This window comes from Lacerta agilis, chromosome 4 (assembly GCF_009819535.1).
Source record: "Lacerta agilis isolate rLacAgi1 chromosome 4, rLacAgi1.pri, whole genome shotgun sequence".
In the NCBI taxonomy this organism is placed as follows: domain Eukaryota; kingdom Metazoa; phylum Chordata; class Lepidosauria; order Squamata; family Lacertidae; genus Lacerta; species Lacerta agilis.
The window spans coordinates 30,622,426-30,641,135 of NC_046315.1; the positions used below are offsets into that span (position 1 = coordinate 30,622,426).

General features: G+C 44.7%; 1 protein-coding gene across 1 annotated transcript; it reads right to left on the reverse strand.

Moving 5' to 3' along the window:
* Window positions 1–237: 237 nt before the first annotated feature.
* On the reverse strand, window positions 238–17,433 carry ILDR1 (immunoglobulin like domain containing receptor 1). The gene is made up of 8 exons (XM_033146561.1): window positions 17,244–17,433; window positions 10,837–11,007; window positions 7,879–8,028; window positions 7,501–7,620; window positions 6,212–6,358; window positions 4,802–4,906; window positions 2,757–3,583; window positions 238–779 (listed from the first exon to the last, which is right to left on the reverse strand). The coding sequence occupies exons 1-8, from the start codon at window positions 17,305–17,307 to the stop codon at window positions 738–740; spliced, it is 1,626 nt and encodes a 541-aa protein (XP_033002452.1). The 5' UTR covers window positions 17,308–17,433; the 3' UTR covers window positions 238–737.
* Between the last annotated feature and the right edge of the window lie 1,277 nt (window positions 17,434–18,710).

The following is an 18,710-nucleotide window of genomic DNA, read 5'->3' on the forward strand; positions in this document are numbered from 1 at the left end:
ACAGGCAACTCTCAACTTACATGGGGGTTATGTTCCGGGGATAGCGTGCAAAGCTAAGATCACATATAGTCTAAACACGTTGGGTTCAATTCCGGGTGGGATTGCCAATGTCTCTTTTCCTGGACGCCCTCCCCCTTTTTATTATTATTTAATTGCCAACCATGTAAAGCTGAATGCCCTTAAGTTAAAAGCACGTATAAGTTGGAGTTACCTGTATTACAATACCGAATACTCAAAATGTTTATCTTGGTTAATTTCTGTTTGCCCACATTGCTCAGCAACTGAGCTGTCTTGTACAGTTCATTCAGTAACTGGTTCATGTAAATATCAAATTGCAGAGTCTGATGCAATCCAAGGCTACTTTCGTCAGGCTCTGAGTCAGGCCATTGGCAATCAGTTAATTTCAACATGTATTATTAACATTAGGTGTATTGGGTATGCTGTTGCAAGATTTGTACAAAAATAAGCAATCATTCTTGTACAAATTATTCCTGTACGAAGCATGTTTTTAAAAGCCAACTGTCTAGCAAACTCTAGAGCAGGGATGTCGGGAACGAGATGTTGTTGAAAAGGAGTTCCATCTCATTCCTGCTTTATCAAAGTGTCCACCAAGTTGAGGAAATCCAGGCTGAAGGTGATCGAGATGAAACAGATTCCTCTTGTTGGCTGCTACACTGAACAGCTAACGACTGTTTTGATTTGCAGACTTTTTTTTTTACAATAGCAGGAAGAAAAGGCTAAATGACAACGCTTCTTCCGCTGCGAGAACTGCCTTTCTCCTAGAAGAGAAAAAGAAAGCTGGTAAGCAGCTGGTAAGCAGCCATAATGGGGGACAGAGCAACAGGTTATTGATAATTCATTCTGACCCTCCCTCCCTTCCAGGCTGTTAAACAGCAATACTTCCCCCTACTGGGCTAACCCAACCACAGTCTGATTTGAGGCTGCTTGATCTGAATGATGCTCATCTGAACGATGGATGCTGTTAATTAGCTCCAAAATTTCGAACCTTTGTACAGGGCAGAGAGCAGACAGGGGCAGGGTTGGCACGCGTCCCAGGGGCGTGGCGTGCCGAGGGGGCATGGCATGCGTCCTGGGGCGTGGTGCCCAGCCCGAGCGGGGGTCAGCCACTATGGCACCCCACTAGGATCGCGCTGCCGGGGGCGGTGTGCTCCCCCTGCACTCCTCTTCCTCCGCCAGTGGGGCCGATAGCACTCGTGAGGCTCCCTCTGGTTGAAGATGGATGCATTACAGAAGGGTGGTTCACAGCAATGCAATTTTGGATATTAATGACCATCACATACTGGTGGATCAAGCTGGAATATACTATTCCTGCCCCTCTCATCGCATGGCAGGTGTCTTCTCCTCCATCAACTGGGAAACGAAGTGCCACTGCAGCTGGGTGTTTTAAGGCCCAGCTGCACATGATATCAGTCTCACAGCTCCACCTCTGTGTGCAAGGTACTTTGTCTTGTTTTTGGAATGTGCACGGATTATTATTATTTTACAAATAAGTTGGTGTGGGGGCTTGATCCAGATTAGGGCCTTAAGAGTGGGAGGTGGGGGCTTTAAACCTTTGGGCTGCCTGCACGTATAATTTGCAATGCATAAAAAAGGTTCCGTTGAAAACACTAATGTGGAGCCCCTGACTCGGATCAGACCAGCAGTGGAAAGGTATCTGATCCAGGTCTGACCCTAATGCTACAGTTTTCGAATCCAGATTTTCACCTACCCCTCCCCACTTGCTTGCTACTTGTGAAAACCGCAACTACCACTACCTTTCTCTTAGGAGGAGAACTACACGAGACAAGTCATGTGCAGTTTTGACTCTCATCAAGTGGGCTGGGCCATATCAATGTTTGATTCACTAGCATGCTGAGGACAAACAACACAGAGCTTCCTTTCTAAAGATGTGCAAGGCTTTCCTACCGTTTGCCTTAAAAGGGGCTCCATTTTTGCACGTGCTCCAAGTGAGCACTTGCAAAAACAACAACTGTGCTACCATGCAAATGCTTGGGTGGGTCTTACGTAGAGCTGCTGTTTCTCTTCTTTGCAAGGGCTCAGCAACTTACCGGGGATGGTTGGGGAAGCAGAAGAAGAAGGCAATGCAGAAGTGGCAGCCAGGTTGGAAAAATAATAAAAAGCCAGCAAGTCCACACCCCTGGGGGGGCATGGAACTCAAACCAGAAACCAGAACTCAAACCATGCCAGAAAAGCAATACCATGCTGGCCAAGAAGAGAATCTGAAGCTTCTTGGCTGGAGTGCTTTGTTTCGTTATTTGCTCTTGGGCTAGAATGGATGCTCCCACATACCCAACAGCTGGAAAAAAGCACTCCAATGGCCTAAATGAGGCAGCACCTTCTCTGTTCTCAAGAATGATGGCTTCCCTGTCCCCACCCCAGAGCACCTCCCCACTATCTGCCTTCCTTACTCACTGCCCTGCCCCAGTCCTGGTAAGTTGTCGAGCCCTTGTCAGGGCAAGGAAAGAAGAAGCGTTTGTAGGCTAGAGGCAAGCAAGGCCTGGTTTGCCTCACTCAGAAATAGCCATGAGCTTGACCATGCTTTCTCTTGAGCCCATTCATGTGTCTTTGAACAGGGGCACGAGCTTTAGAAAGCAGCCCTGTGCAAATGCACATGGCACCCCTTTCTGTATGGTTCCTGTCTTCAGCCTCTGCCAGAGAGCAGCATGTATGTAGCAGGGTGCAAAGCTACAAACCCATGAGATTATGAAAGATAATATTTGTCACACTTATTTTACCGATTGCTGCTCCGCAAGGCTTCTGGCTTTGTCGCCTTTGGCTGGGATGATTTCTACCGAGCGGTAACTAGGAGGTTTCTCTGGCCAGTCTGGAGAGCGGCGCTGGCGATGCCGCCTACTGTTTCCTTGGAAGCGCTCGTACTCATCAGATGAACTCCAAGACTCCCGGCGGGATGGTGGAGAACAGCTGCGATGGCGGCGGCGGCCCTGGCGATCAGAGTCCCTACTCCTCTGACTGAGAGGTCGATAAGCTCGCTGCCCTGAATACCTTCTGTCAGAGGGATGCCGTGCGGAACGCTCCCTTCTTTCCTCCTCAGGATACGAATCGGAACTGTTCCTACCGTGCAAAGTGGGAGATAAGTCTGGCCTAGAACTCCGAGACCTGTCATAATGGCTGCCAGCCCTCTGCCTCTCGACTTTGCGGTCTCTAGGTCTGTTCCGGAGTTCCTGGTCGTAACTGGAGTAGGAATCATCTTCTTCATCCAAAGACAAGCGCCTCCTCCTCCTCTCCCTCTCGTCGTCACTTGCCTGGCTCCGGGGTCGCGAGGCATATGTCGACCGCCGTGGTCGTGACGAACCACTAGTTCTGCGGGAGGATGGGATGCGCTCAATGATGGGAGGCAGTTGGATCACTCTGCGTTCCACAATCTCTGAGCCCAGAGAGGAGAGGATGCTAGGATGACGACTGCTCTCAACGCGGTGCGGAGGTATCACGGGCTGGGAAACGCCAAGGTTCCTGACCTCAGACTCAAGCTGCTCCAAGATCTTGTTGGAGGGAAACTGGGTAAGTGGAGGCATCCGTGCCTGACTGCTCTGCAGAGACACATCTATGGAACAGAAGGTGGGGAGAGGGAAGAAAGACACCTGCCATGAGAGAAAAACAGGTCAAGAGGGACTGGTAACTGTGTCCCTCCGAGATGTTGCTTGACCACAGCTTCCACCATCTCTAACCAATGACCATGCTGGCTTGGGCTGACGGCAGCTGGAGGGCAACAGCAGCTGGGGGGGGCACAGATTTCCTAGGCCTGAAATAAAGGATTCCAATTTAGCATTAAGACAGAGACTCAGAGTAGATGTAGTAGCAGCAGGATCAATTTGTTTAAACTTGGTCTGCTCCAAATGCATATACAGTGGGCGTGACCTCATTGGCAAGTACCTGTTTTGATCACCCCATTGAGAAAAAGACTGCTTCAAAAAGTGCAGAAAAATGGGAGGCAAAGGAATCAACAAGTAGAGGACCTTCCTTAGGAGAAAAAGCTACATTGTGATCTTCAGATGAAGGGCAGTACAGTATATAAATTTAATAAATGAAAGTAATTGTTTGGAGCATTTTAAGTTTAGAAAACAAAAGCAATTCAGTTTCTAAAATTATGCCTAGTGTAGAAAAGTGGTTTCCCTCTCTCCCCCTCCCCTCCATGAAATTGGATGACAGTAGATTCAAGACAGATAAAGTACATCACCACACAAGGCATAATTAATCTATGGAGTCCACTATGCTACAAAATGTAATTATGGTGAATAGCTTAGATGGCTTTAAACGTGGATTACAAAAAGAAATCCACAGAGGGGCAATCTTTCTTAAATGCAAATAGAAATCTAATTCTGTGAGTGTAGATCCTCATGGAGCCCAGATCTGCTCCATTCATGTACAAAAGAGATGAACCACTAGGCTTGGGAAATTTCAAGGTTTGCAGATGGACAATAAAAGAAACACCCCCCAAAACAACGGGAGAGGTTTCTCTTCTTCACGCCCTGGTTGTGGATTTCCCAGAAACATTTGTTGGGCTTTCTCCAAAACAACTGGTTGGTCACTGTGGGAAACAAGATGCCAAGTCTTTACAGATCCCAAATTATATGCTTCCACTTGCCAGTGTAACGAATAAACTCAGCCCTGACCCTTGCCACCTCTGAGCAGTTGGGTTGGTAGCCTCTGATGCTCTTTCACCTCTGGGAGAAGCATCATCATTAAGCCAAACCGCAAGCATCCAAGTCATTAAACTGCTGTAATATATACACTCCCTTGGGACTTGTAGACGCAGCCCTACCTCTCTGTAACAATGGGTTTAGTTGATATGAAGATGACCGGGAGTGGTGTGTCATCCATGGGAAAAGTTGTTGAGCCTGTTTCATAAACTGATGTCGTTCCAGCACTAGAGGATAGAAAAAGCAACAGATGTTATACAGGTGCACTCGAGCAGTCTGGAGATCTTTTTCTCTCCATTTTATAGAACAGCTATATTGGAAGCCAAAATTAGTGACAGGGAGGTTCCTTGCTTGATTTAGAATGCCTGGAACCCCTGGAATCTTGCACCGCTCCAAGATTGGGGTGGCATGAAACAATACAGTCTGTCCGCATCAAATGTGTGATTTTGATTTCAGACGGATATTTATTCTGGAGACACTAAATTTTCTAACATTAAAAGTGCAATCCTGAATTCCTTCACACTGGGGCTTTGCCAATGTAGTCCTGGCAGAGGACTTCCCTGGTTCCCACAGACTCCATTCCCCCTGCTGAAATTATGCTCAAAAGCATTCTATTGTAGCCAATAGAATAGTTAACATTATATTTATGTGTGTGTGTTGTGCTGCTGAAAGGTAGAAAATAAATTTAATAAATACACAAGGTGTTCATAACTGTTTCTCCAGTTCACAGATGTGTCAATGGGTCCCAAAAGTTTAGCAAACTCTGTCCTACACAATGCCCTTAACATAAAATTATGGTCTACTTCAGCATGTTACACGAAGAGAGCATTTATACATGCTGAAAGAGTAAATGCAAATGGGAGAAAGGGATGGAGATGGGGCATAGTGGTTAGAATTTCATATCAGGGACCTGGGAGACCAGGGTTCAAAACCTGACACAGTCATGAAGCTCACTGGGTGACCTTAAGCTAATCATGGTCTCTTATTCTAATCTACTTCACAGGCTTGGTGTGAGGATAAAACATCACCTTGAACTACTTGGAGGAAACTATGAAGGCCCTCCTATTTGTGTACATTTTGGATAAGACGCAGAGTCAGGTTTCCAACTGAGCAGTATTCCCCCTCCACGACCACCCCAAATCCCACAGAGGACATCCAAGTGGCATGCTTGTCGCTGAAGCGTGCACGAAAACAACTTTTGGTTTAATACACCTATTTTGCTGATATTGTTTCCCTGGGAACAAATGCAAGGAAGAAGAAGAAGAAGAAGAGTTTGGATTTGATATCCTGCTTTATCACTACCCGAAGGAGTCTCAAAGCGGCTCACAATCTCCTTTCCCTTCCTCCCCCCCCCCTCAACAAACACTCTGTGAGGTGAGTGGGGCTGAGAGACTTCAGAGAAGTGTGACTAGCCCAGCTGCATGCGGAGGAGCGGAGACGCGAACCCGGTTCACCAGATTACAAGTCTACCGCTCTTAACCACTACACCACACTGGCTCTCCAATTTACAGACACCCTGCTTTCTGATTTACCTTTTTCATTGCAGCAGCAGCGAGTTGGGCAGCAGGCACAGCGCACATGGCAGCAGCAATGCTGAGGGCAGCACTGGCACCAGCACACCCCTATCAGCATGAGGAGGAGGAGGCCACCAAGGACGATAAGGACGACAGTCAGCCAATCTGATGGGGGAAAGAGGACATCATCATCCCCTATCACCTTGCTTTTCTTGTTACTAGATGCCTGTAAGATGAGCTTCCTGCACCAAAAAGGAAGCTTTCTGCAATCTTCCCTCACAAGATAGCTCATCCAATACAGAGAGAGCATTCACACAGAGTGCTGCATTCAGATGTAACAACAAAAACTATTTGTTTATTCCAGGGGTAGAGAAACCCAGTCCAAGGGCTCGTTGCATAACGGGCAGCCTTTTAAAATAATAATAATAATAATAATAATAATAATAATAATAATAATAATAATAATAATTTATTATATACAATGCACACACAACATTAAAACTACAACCATTCAGATACCGACAATGCAAAAACACACACATAAATGTTACACTTACGTGACTTTCCTCCACCAGTGTTCGTCATTTCTTATGTTTATTATATTCTTATTTATATTGCAATTTGTAACTCTCATCTTTAGTACTGTTATTTTACTAATATTTTGTTTTCTGAATCAACTTTACCAACTTAATCTAGTCATATCAGCATGTTGTCTTTAGCACAGTGTTTGCTCATATACATAGCTGTCAACTTTCCCTTTTTTTTGCGGGGAATTCCCTTATTCCAGCGCCGTTTCCCACTGCAAAAAAAGGGAAGGTTGACAGCTATGCACACATTCTTCAAACCACTTCCATTGTGATCTTAGTTTCTGGTTTGTTTGATATCTTATTACTGCGGTTAGTTTTGCAAATTCAATAAATTCTAAAAGCTTGTTTAGCCAATCTTCCTTTGTCGGTATGTAATTCCCCTTCCAGTTGCATACAGAAATAATGTCTTCCTATCTTGCAGTAGCCTTTTGAGGACTGAATGCCAGTGCTGGGAAGGGCCAGAGGCAAGAGATACAGCTCTTGTCATTGTACAGTAGGCTGCATTCCAGCAACGCAAGATCAGGAATTGCTGATGTCTTCTTCTCCCCTTTTAATACGTAGATTGAAATAAGTGATAACCCTGGAAGTAGACATCTTTAGGATCAGAGCATGGCTCATTTTGCTCCATGCTTTGTTCTCTAAAACTTCATAAACAGTAAGAAAAAAATGAAGAGGTCACCCTAAAATAAAAATTTTAAAAAATAGAACAGCGCTACGTACTGAGAACAATGAGCTTGACCTCTGTGTCTGAGTCACCGCTTGTATCTCCTGGAGCTTCAACATTACAGTAGTAGACTCCATGGTCCCACCACATCACTTCACTGATCAGGAGATCTGCTCCTATGAAGAACAAACACAGCATGGCGAAAGTAGGCAAATGGGTGGTATTCTTCTCATACCACGACAGCACATTCCTGAATTGCAAAAAGTATTGTGCAGGCAGACTTTTGGAGAGCTGAAACTACATTCCGAGTCATTTACACCTCCATAAGATACAATTACTTCATGCTGCTTAAGGCTGCTTAAGGCTGTGTTTCCTTAGCACTAATGAGACCTCTACAGGCCACAGTTTCTCGGTCCCTGCTCAAATGTTCTTACTGTTCTGAATGGTTATCCTCCGCTGTCTGTAATCAACACCAAGCACAGGTTCATTTTGCCCTCTTCGCTGAGCAACAATGCGTATTTCCCGCTGATTGTCATTGCAGTCGTTGGAAGGGTCCTGGCCAAGAGCTAGGCCTGCTTGATAGGCTGCAATAAACAAAGGGGATAAATTACAAAATGAATGCCAGTGTATTTAAATCCAAAATATTAAATTCATAATGTTGTTGTTGTTCAGTCGTTCAGTCGTGTCCGACTCTTCGTGACCCCATGGACCAGAGTACGCCAGGCACGCCTATCCTTCACTGCCTCTCGCAGTTTGGCCAAACTCATGTTAGTAGCTTCAAGAACACTGTCCAACCATCTCATCCTCTGTCGCCCCCTTCTCCTTGTGCCCTCCATCTTTCCCAACATCAGGGTCTTTTCTAGGGATTCTTCTCTTCTCATGAGGTGGCCAAAGTACTGGAGCCTCAACTTCAGGATCTGTCCTTCTAGTGAGTACTCAGGGCTGATTTCTTTGAGAATGGATAGGTTTGATCTTCTTGCAGTCCACGGGACTCTCAAGAGTCTCCTCCAGCACCATAATTCAAAAGCATCAATTCTACGGCGATCAGCCTTCTTTATGGTCCAGCTCTCACTTCCGTACATTACTACTGGGAAAACCATAGCTTTAACTATACGGACTTTTGTCGGCAAGGTGATGTCTTTGCTTTTTAAGATGCTGTCTAGGTTTGTCATTGCTTTTCTCCCAAGAAGCAGGCGTCTTCTGATTTCGTGACTGCTGTCACCATCTGCAGTGATCATGGAACCCAAGAAAGTGAAATCTCTCACTGCCTCCATTTCTTCCCCTTCTATTTGCCAGGAGGTGATGGGACCAGTGGCCATGATCTTAGTTTTTTTGATGTTGAGCTTCAGACCATATTTAGCGCTCTCTTCTTTCACCCTCATTAAAAGGTTCTTCAATTCTTCCTCACTTTCTGCCATCAAGGTAGTATCATCAGCATATCTGAGGTTGTTGATATTTTTTCCGGCAATCTTAATTCCGGTTGGGGATTCATCCAGTCCAGCCTTTCGCATGATGTATTCTGCATATAAGTTAAATAAGCAGGGAGACAATATACAGCCTTGTCGTACTCCTTTCCCAATTTTGAACCAATCAGTTGTTCCATATCCAGTTCTAACTGTAGCTTCTTGTCCCACATAGAGATTTCTCAGGAGGCAAATGAGGTGATCCGGCACTCCCATTTCTTTAAGAACTTGCCATAGTTTGCTGTGGTCGACACAGTCAAATGCTTTTGCATAATCAATGAAGCAGAAGTAGATGTTTTTCTGGAACTCTCTGGCTTTCTCCATAATCCAGCGCATGTTTGCAATTTGGTCTCTGGTTCCTCTGCCCCTTCGAAATCCAGCTTGCACTTCTGGGAGTTCTCGGTCCACATACTGCTTAAGCCTGCCTTGTAGAATTTTAAGCATAACCTTGCTAGCGTGTGAAATGAGTGCAATTGTGCGGTAGTTGGAGCATTCTTTGGCACTGCCCTTCTTTGGGATTGGGATGTAGACTGATCTTCTCCAATCCTCTGGCCACTGCTGAGTTTTCCAAACTTGCTGGCATATTGAGTGCAGCACCTTAACAGCATCCTCTTTTAAAATTTTAAATAGTTCAGCTGGAATATCATCACTTCCACTGGCCTTGTTGTTAGCGAGGCTTTCTAAGGCCCATTTGACTTCACTCTCCAGGATGTCTGGCTCAAGGTCAGCAACCACATTTCCTGGGGTGTATGAGACCTCCATATCTTTCTGGTATAATTCCTCTGTGTATTCTTGCCACCTCTTCTTGATGTCTTCTGCTTCTGTTAGGTCCTTTCCAAATTCATAATAGTGCTCCTTAAAATTCCAGTGAGGAAAGATCACTCTATGTTTATTACCTGTCCCTTTATAAGTGGTAACAACAGAAAAAATTATGGAGGTACAGAGGAGAAATTACCAAAGAGTCAATTGATTTCCGGAGACAGCAAGCCCTGATGCTATATGAACTGCGAACTTTGCTGGGCATATGGGGAAACAACGTGGGATGAGACTTTGGGATATATTTGAAAAAGTTGGCAAGCCCATCATTCACAGGATAAGCTATCAGGATTTGGCACAAAGAGGGAAGAAAAAATTGGTGGATATTAGACCATACAGATAACTAAAACAATGCTTTGGAAACCCAATACTTTTCATCTAATTTTACAATAGTGAAAGCTATAATTCATGGTTCAGATTGCAAGAACTCTGAGCATCTCACTAAGCCTCTCCAGACTCACAACTTTTGGATAGCCTGCCAGCATTTTTGACTGTAGGGACCCTTGCTCCTCATTCAGTGAGGGATATAATCCCTTCTCCAATATCACAACGAGTTCCAGATTGGCTCTAGAATTCCTCTGAAAATAGGGTGTGAGGTTAAAGATAGTCCCTCCCTGCCCCCCAACTTAGAAGGTGGGCTGGGGTTCATCCATGTCAGACTACAGGCCAAAGTGCAGTGCAACACAAGTCTCAATCCTCTTCCTGAATTTGTTGGCACTCTCTGGTTGAGCTCAGTATTAGAGGGAGAAATTAGTCTTAAACTTCAGATTTTTCCTTTTGAATTGGAAGTGCTAGAGCCAAAGGAGAGCATGACTGAAAGTGAAAGGCCCCCTTTCCTAAAATCACAGAGCCCTCTAGGGTTTCATGCATTCCAAAGATAACACAGTGTCTTAAAAGTGAAATCACAAGCAGTCATTTCCTAAAGCAGCATCTTCTAGCTATCACTCCATCCATTTTGGTTCAGAGACCGAAGAGATCAACTTCCCCATTATTTGGCTCTGGAGAACAACAAGTCAAACAACTGTCTTCCCTGGGGCTCCCTCCCTCCCTGCCTCTTCTCATGTGTGTGGAGAGCAATCCTTGGTGGTGGCTGCAAAAATCAGTGGCACTCACCAACACTGTAGTAGTCAAGGATGGGGTCCTTGCAAAAGGACTTATAGCGCCAGGTAACTAGCACATCCTGCAGCTGGGCAGAGGTACTGTAGTCACACCTGAGGGTCACAGAGGCAAATAAAGTTGTGTATCGCTCAGCAACTGGCACAGTCACCAGGATAGAGAAGCAACCTGCAATGAAGAACATGAACAACAGCTATCAGTAAGCATATGAAAACCACCCCTATGCCCCAGGGAAAAAACATCTACCAATGCAGACAGCAAACCAAGTATAGGGAGATTTAGTTTTTAAAAAATCAAGTTACATAGTTTTCCAAAGGACTGGTTCATTACTTGTGTGACTCTGCAGACATATTCTACAGTTTGCATCTGGTCTGTACCCACAGGAATTACTTTATCCTAGTTCTGGATTTGATAGGGCTTTGGAAGACAGCAGTGCCATAATCTTTGAATTTACCAGCAGCAGGAGCAAGTGTGAGATAGATGAAGAAATGTCATGGGGAAGAAGCTGTGCAAACGACAGCTTTATTCAGGATGTCCTAGAAGCTGGGATGAGGGCAGGTTTTGTATTATCTCTCAATAAGGGTAAGGGATGCGTAATACTAGTTTCACAAATGGGGAATATGTGAGTTCTTCAGGTTGGCCAAGTCTGTAGGAAATCTATGTTTGGAACTTTATATCCCCTGCTATAACAGAGAAGATCCATATCCAACATACAGGAACTGATTGTTTCAGTCACATTTGATGCCAGAGGGTACTAGGATGCTTGCATATACGAACGAGCACTGTGCCTTAAAAGTCTCAGTTTTGCCTGGGAATCTGAAAAGATCTAGAAAATTAGGACAAAATGTACACGAAAGTTCCCACCAACACCCTCCAGTGAAACTAAAAGGGAGCACCTGCATCCCTCATATAATGGCGTGATTTCAATCAAAGAAGTGTTACATCGCCAATCCATTAGCTATTGACAACACTGAGAGTGAGGGCTAATCCAGACTTCCGCTTTCACCTAGGAAAATGCGCTCTTTACTGCTGAATCGGAGCGAACGTCAATTTGGTTTTCCGCAGATTGCTGTGTTTCAGTACTAAGGAGTGGGGTTTTCCTGGTGAAAGCAGCAGGGCAAACAGAAAACTGCTTGGACTCATACTTTCTGGGCACTTGACAAGCAGAAGTGTGGGTCTCCATACTATAAAAGAAACAAAGAACTCTTTAGTCTATGCTACAACTCTACTCTGAAACTCCTTTTCCTTTTACTAAGCAGGAAATGGTGGTCACATTTCTTTTGTTCATGTGGAAAGCATCCATTCAAGGACCCATCCCAAACCAGCCTACCCTTTTGTGAGTCTTTGTTTGCTAATCCATTACATGTTTTACGCACCCTAAACTAAGCAAGCCTTTTTCATCTGGGAGTTTTCCTTGGTTTTTCTGCATTTTTTTCAGGAAATCTTGCAGGCTGGTTGGCTGTTGGGCTCCCAGTTAGGTACTCATTAACATAAGAAGCTGTTTTATACGGAGTCAGATCATTGGTCCAGCTAGCTTGGTACTGTCTACACCAGGCATAGGCAAACTCGGCCCTCCAGATGTGGTCAGGGATGATGGGAGTTGTAGTCCCAAAACATCTGGAGGGCCGAGTTTGCCTATGCCTGGTCTACACTGACACTTTCCAGTGTTTCAGGCAGGAGTCTCTCCCAGCCCTATCTGGAGAAGTCAAGGTTTGAACCTGGGATCTTTGGCATGCCAAGTTGACATTCTACCAATGAGGTACAATGAGGTATCTGAAGAAGTGTGCATGCACACGAAAGCTCATACCAAGAACAAACTTGTGGGAATACACTTCGTGTGTGTACCTGCGGTCATTTATGTTTGTTTGTTAGTAATTATGCACTAATTATGGAGAGTGAAGTCAAATGGGCCTTAGAAAGCCTTGCTAACAACAAGGCCAGTGGAAGTGATGATATTCCAGCTGAACTATTTAAAATTTTAAAAGAGGATGCTGTTAAGGTGCTACACTCAATATGCCAGCAAGTTTGGAAAACTCAGCAGTGGCCAGAGGATTGGAGAAGATCAGTCTACATCCCAATCCCAAAGAAGGGCAGTGCCAAAGAATGCTCCAACTACCGCACAATTGCACTCATTTCACACGCTAGCAAGGTTATGCTTAAAATTCTACAAGGCAGGCTTAAGCAGTATGTGGACCGAGAACTCCCAGAAGTGCAAGCTGGATTTCGAAGGGGCAGAGGAACCAGAGACCAAATTGCAAACATGCGCTGGATTATGGAGAAAGCTAGAGAGTTCCAGAAAAACATCTACTTCTGCTTCATTGACTACGCAAAAGCGTTTGACTGTGTCGACCACAGCAAACTATGGCAAGTTCTTAAAGAAATGGGAGTGCCGGATCACCTCATTTGTCTCCTGAGAAATCTCTATGTGGGACAAGAAGCTACAGTTAGAACTGGATATGAAACAACTGATTGGTTCAAAATTGGGAAAGGAGTACGACAAGGCTGTATATTGTCTCCCTGCTTATTTAACTTATATGCAGAAATCATCATGCGAAAGGCTGGACTGGATGAATCCCAAACAGGAATTAAGATTGCCGGAAAAAATATCAACAACCTCAGATACGCTGATGATACTACCTTGATGGCAGAAAGTGAGGAGGAATTAAAGAACCTTTTAATGAGGGTGAAAGAGGAGAGCGCAAAATATGGTCTGAAGCTCAACATAAAAAAAACTAAGATCATGGCCACTGGTCCCATCACCTCCTGGCAAATAGAAGGGGAAGAAATGGAGGCAGTGAGAGATTTCACTTTCTTGGGTTCCATGATCACTGCAGATGGTGACAGCAGTCACGAAATTAGAAGACGCCTGCTTCTTGGGAGAAAAGCAATGACAAACCTAGACAGCATCTTAAAAAGCAAAGACATCACCTTGCCGACTAAGGTCCGTATAGTTAAAGCTATGGTTTTCCCAGTAGTAATGTACGGAAGTGAGAGCTGGACCATCAAGAAGGCTGATTGCCGAAGAATTGATGCTTTTGAATTATGGTGCTGGAGGAGGCTCTTGAGAGTCCCATGGACTGCAAGAAGATCAAACCTATCCATTCTCAAAGAAATCAGCCCTGAGTGCTCACTAGAAGGACAGATCCTCAAGTTGAGGCTCCAGTACTTTGGCCACCTCATGAGAAGAGAAGACTCCCTAGAAAAGACGCTGATGTTGGGAAAGATGGAGGGCACAAGAAGGGGACGACAGAGGATGAGATGGTTGGACAGTGTTCTTGAAGCTACTAACATGAGTTTGGCCAAACTGCGAGAGGCAGTGAAGGATAGGCGTGCCTGGCGTGCTCTGGTCCATGGGGTCACGAAGAGTCGGACACGACTGAACAACAACAACAATTATGCACTATTTTATGTATCCCTCCGCAAGAAAGTGAAAGTGAAAGGAGGATCCAGCAGGCGACTTGCCGCTGAGATCCCTCCGCCGGGACTTATTGGCTCCAAGTTCAAATTGGTTGATGGTCAGTTAATCTGCTTCCCGCCCTTTTCAGGGGCAGCGTTCTGATTGGTAAAAGTATTGATCATGACGTTGTTTGTTCTTGTCAATAAAAGGCTGCGGCTCCCCGTGCTGGGCAGATAGAAAGACAGATGGATAGACAGAGAGATAGGAGATAGACAGACAGAGAGATAGTGTGAACTAGCTAGCGTGGAAGACGGTGGAACGGACAAGCCCAGAGAGAAAGTTGCGTGGCAAGGTACAGAGAGAGAAACAGCCCACACGGGTCAGCCAAAACCATCTTAAAAAGAGACCATGGTCGTAGTCTTTATTTCATTTTAGTTTAATTTTTACCGTTTACCAGTGTTTTATTTGGCCGCAGTTTTGGCCGCCCTTTACTTTGGTTCTTTGCTTTCGGGAACAACTTAAGAGGTCGCGGACGCCTGCAAATCCATTTACGAGGCATTCATTCACTCAACTCACTCATCCTTCAGATTCAAGTCGGCGGACATCCTGAACTTCACGGCACGGTGTGAGCTGGGCTCCGGAATTACCGGCCGTCCCGTCCGCACTTGGCCAGTGCTCCATGCAAGGGTGTACGTGAGGCGCTGGCCACCAGATCCCCCAGCAACTGGTATCCCGTGTGCAGTTGACTCTGTCCTGCACACGGGAGGCTCCAGCAAAAGAATCCCTGCACAAACTTAGTTGGTCTCTAAGGTGCTACTGGAAGGAATTTTTTATTTTGTTTTGTTTTGACTATGGCAGACCAACATGGCTACCTACCTGTAACTGTTACAATCCTGTGTCATTCTTGCACCTCTCATGCCTTTCTCACATGCCATTTCCAGCATGTCCACTCAGTAAAGTTTGCCACGTCAAAGAAAACTCCCTTTTCTACCACCTTTTTGGATTTTACCCTGGAACTAACAATTCCCACTCCCTCTTCTTTAGAATAGCCTTCATGACTTTTTGTTCAACATTTTCAATAACTCATTTTCTGGAAGAGTTCTGGCCTTCTATCTATTGCTTGCTTCCAAGTACTGTACCTTGCAGGGGCATTCTATTACCTGGACTAAACCCATAGGTTACACATGATGTGCACCTCTATTTTTGGAAAACATGCTAGTTTTGGGGCATGTATACTAGCCCATGCAAAACAGAGCCTTATTATTAATTTCATCCTCCGACTTTCACTCTAAGGTCCCAGGGTGGGTTACAATGATTAAAACATACTATTAAACACACACCCCTGACTCCAGTCTTCAGTGGTCCAAAAAGGCCTTTTCCCTAAATGCAGAGCAGTGGTTCGCGGTGGTGTATAAAAACATGCCATGAGCAACTGTGCTAATATGTGTTTCAAATATGTGTAAAATATCCTGCCCCAACTCATATGTTGGACTGAAATCCTATCACTGGGAGCAAGACTCATTGAATTTAATGGCTCTTACTTGTGAGTTGACACACATGATTCCATTGTAATAGATAAATCAGGGTTGAGACTTCTCTAGCACTTTGAATTTAACAGAATACAAATATTTTTTTCTGACTCATGCAATAGGGAGGTTGCAGGCTTGTGTGTAGGTTTTGCCACAAAAATAAGATATATACTATTATTTCTACACTATCAACATAAATGTTTTTGGGACAGCTAACAGTCTATGAAAAGTAGAATAGTTTATCAACAAAACAATATACAGCATTAGACAAAACATAACCAAGAAGGAAATAAGCGGAAAAGAGAGAAAGCTTGTTATTAAATCTAAAAAAAATCTCAATTATAGCCAAATACAATTTAATATAATACTATCACTATACTTGGCCTATCTAATACTATTAAACAGCTTTTAGATATACATTAGGTTAGCCAGACTCCTGTGTTTTCCCTATCATAGGTATACACGATAACACTAGAAAAGTATTCAAGGCTTTAACAATACCAAAGATATCAACAGTACTTGAGATAACATAATATAAACACTGTATTAGATAGAATTACTCAAACACACTTGACAGCACCTAGTTGGAATGAAGTCTCTTTACAAGAATGAATGGCCAGGGGCTTAAGAAGTGCACATACTGGTTATTTTTGTGGCTGTGACATTATTACTGCAAGCCTAAATGTATTTACTCGGGAATGAATTAAACTAGGACTGGGCTCAACCAATCTTTGGCTGCACGGCTGTAACTTCTATTTTGTGTGTTCAAGTGAGCACTGTTAATACAGGACAGAATGTGAAGACACTTGTTTAAAAATACAATTTAGTCTAATTCATTGTCATTGCATATTGCACTGTACATGCATTTTCCTCCAAAGCAGCAGAGCTACAGTCCTATTAATAATCAACATCTTATTTAAAGAATGTTGCACCTAATATCTAGGAGGGCAATGGGGAGATAAACCAGTGAACTTTTCACATGCTTACACATATGTAAATAGAATTGTGGCTAAACTGCTGACACCAAATGCTAGCTACTACATAGATTTCCACCCTTTCTTACTTGCATTTTTGTGGAGGACAAAAGTTATTTACATATGTATCCACTCCGTGTGCATGTAAGTTCACAACTAGAGCAAATACGATTTTAAAAGGGGACACACACACACACAACCCCCCTATATATGCTGGGCAAATTTACAACCTCTCCTCCCCGGGACCAAGAAGATTAAAATAAAAACAATATGGAGAGACTTAAGACATGCCTGATTAGCCCGGAGACCTGCCTTTGAGGAAGGTACTGTAAACAAGCGAAGGAGCAGGAAGGAATCGGGCGGGAGGAAACTTTAGGAGAGAATCACCTACTAAAACCAGTCGCCGTCAGCAAAACAGCAAGAGAAAGACGAAAGATCACGGAGATCGGGAGGCAGCTCCTTTTCTCTTTCCAGCTTCGGTCCCCGCCGCCCCCCACGACTCACCTGTCGGGAGCCAGCTGAGGCCGAGAAAGAGCCCTAGGTGTTGCCATCGCCAGCTCCAGGCCATGGCGCCGCCTCCTCCGCCCACCGGCCGGATCCCTCTGCGCAAACAAACCTCACCGTCTACTCCTAACTCCGGGAGATGTTGGCCTTGCTTTTCCGCTTAGGAAAGGAAGCCGCGCCTTTTACTATTACTATTATTATTAGTATCTGGAAAGGAGCGTGCCGATGCAACCAACTCCCTTCCTCCCTCGGCTCGATCTCCCCCGGCACCTGTTGCTGGAGCGCTTTCCCATTTCCTCCAGCTGCGCCCTAAGGCTCATTCCGGCAGGTGCTTCGCCTCTCCCCCTTCAAGGAAGGACGGGTCCCGCCTCCCGGCTCGCTACCTGCAGCGGTTCCTCGCCAGGCCTCTCCCCTCGCTTTTATTTCCCCGAGTTCAGAGCGAAGAAGAAACTTCGTTTGTACAAGCCAGATGACCCCTGGCAGTTTAATTCTTTGAAGTAAGTGCTTCTATGTTCAGAGAGGCTTGCCTTAACACCCAAGTGTTTTAATGAATGAATGACCCCCCCCCCCAAAAAAAAAATAACACCAGGCGGTTTTGCTTGTGTGCGTAGCCCGATCCTGTGCAGTTTTAGGTGCGCCCCAGTTCATTAAAATCAGTGGGCTGCATTGTTCAAGCGTCGCTAAGAAAACACCATCTTTATTATTATCCTTCATTAAACTAATGTTCCGCCCTTCATCCGAAGATCTCAGGGGGGTTGACAGTATTAGAAATACAAGATAGATACGTAATAAAAACAAGAGCAAAAGCAAAACGAACCACCCCCCCCCCCAAAAAAAAAAATACATGTAGTAAAATACTATTAAATTATATTGGGGTCAGATCTAAGCAGGCATATATTGTTCGTGCCTATGTAGATTTTAGGGAACGGGCAGATATTAGCTCCTCTGGATCAATGCGGCCGTCCCACCAATAAAACAAAATAGGTATTAGAAAATGGGAGAGCTATCGACGGGCACTCATTTGGCTATCACATAACAGGAATATTTCCCTGCTCCTCCTGGAAGATCCCCGGCAGAGGAAATTCAGCAGGTGCCGTCTTTTTCCCTCGCTGTAGCCACACCGGCAGAAATTCTGCTCGGAACACAGAAAACCTACCAGAAAAATGTTGGCAGGCGTTGTAACAATTAAAAGTTAGCAAGGAAGGCTCCCCACCCCCCACCTCCAGGTAGAAAAACCATTTTGCCCTGTTAATGCAGTTATTATAGCCGCGATCCTTATTATTATTTTAAATGAAGCGGGCACACGTGGGAGGCAGCCCATTGAACTCAATAGGACTCCCCGATTTCACATGCACGGAGAGAAACCGATGTTACCCTTACATACATTTGCAAATGGCAACGACTAAAGTAAATAAATATTTCCTTCCCCCTGGAATTCCTTAAATATTTGTAGCTTTGTCTCCATTG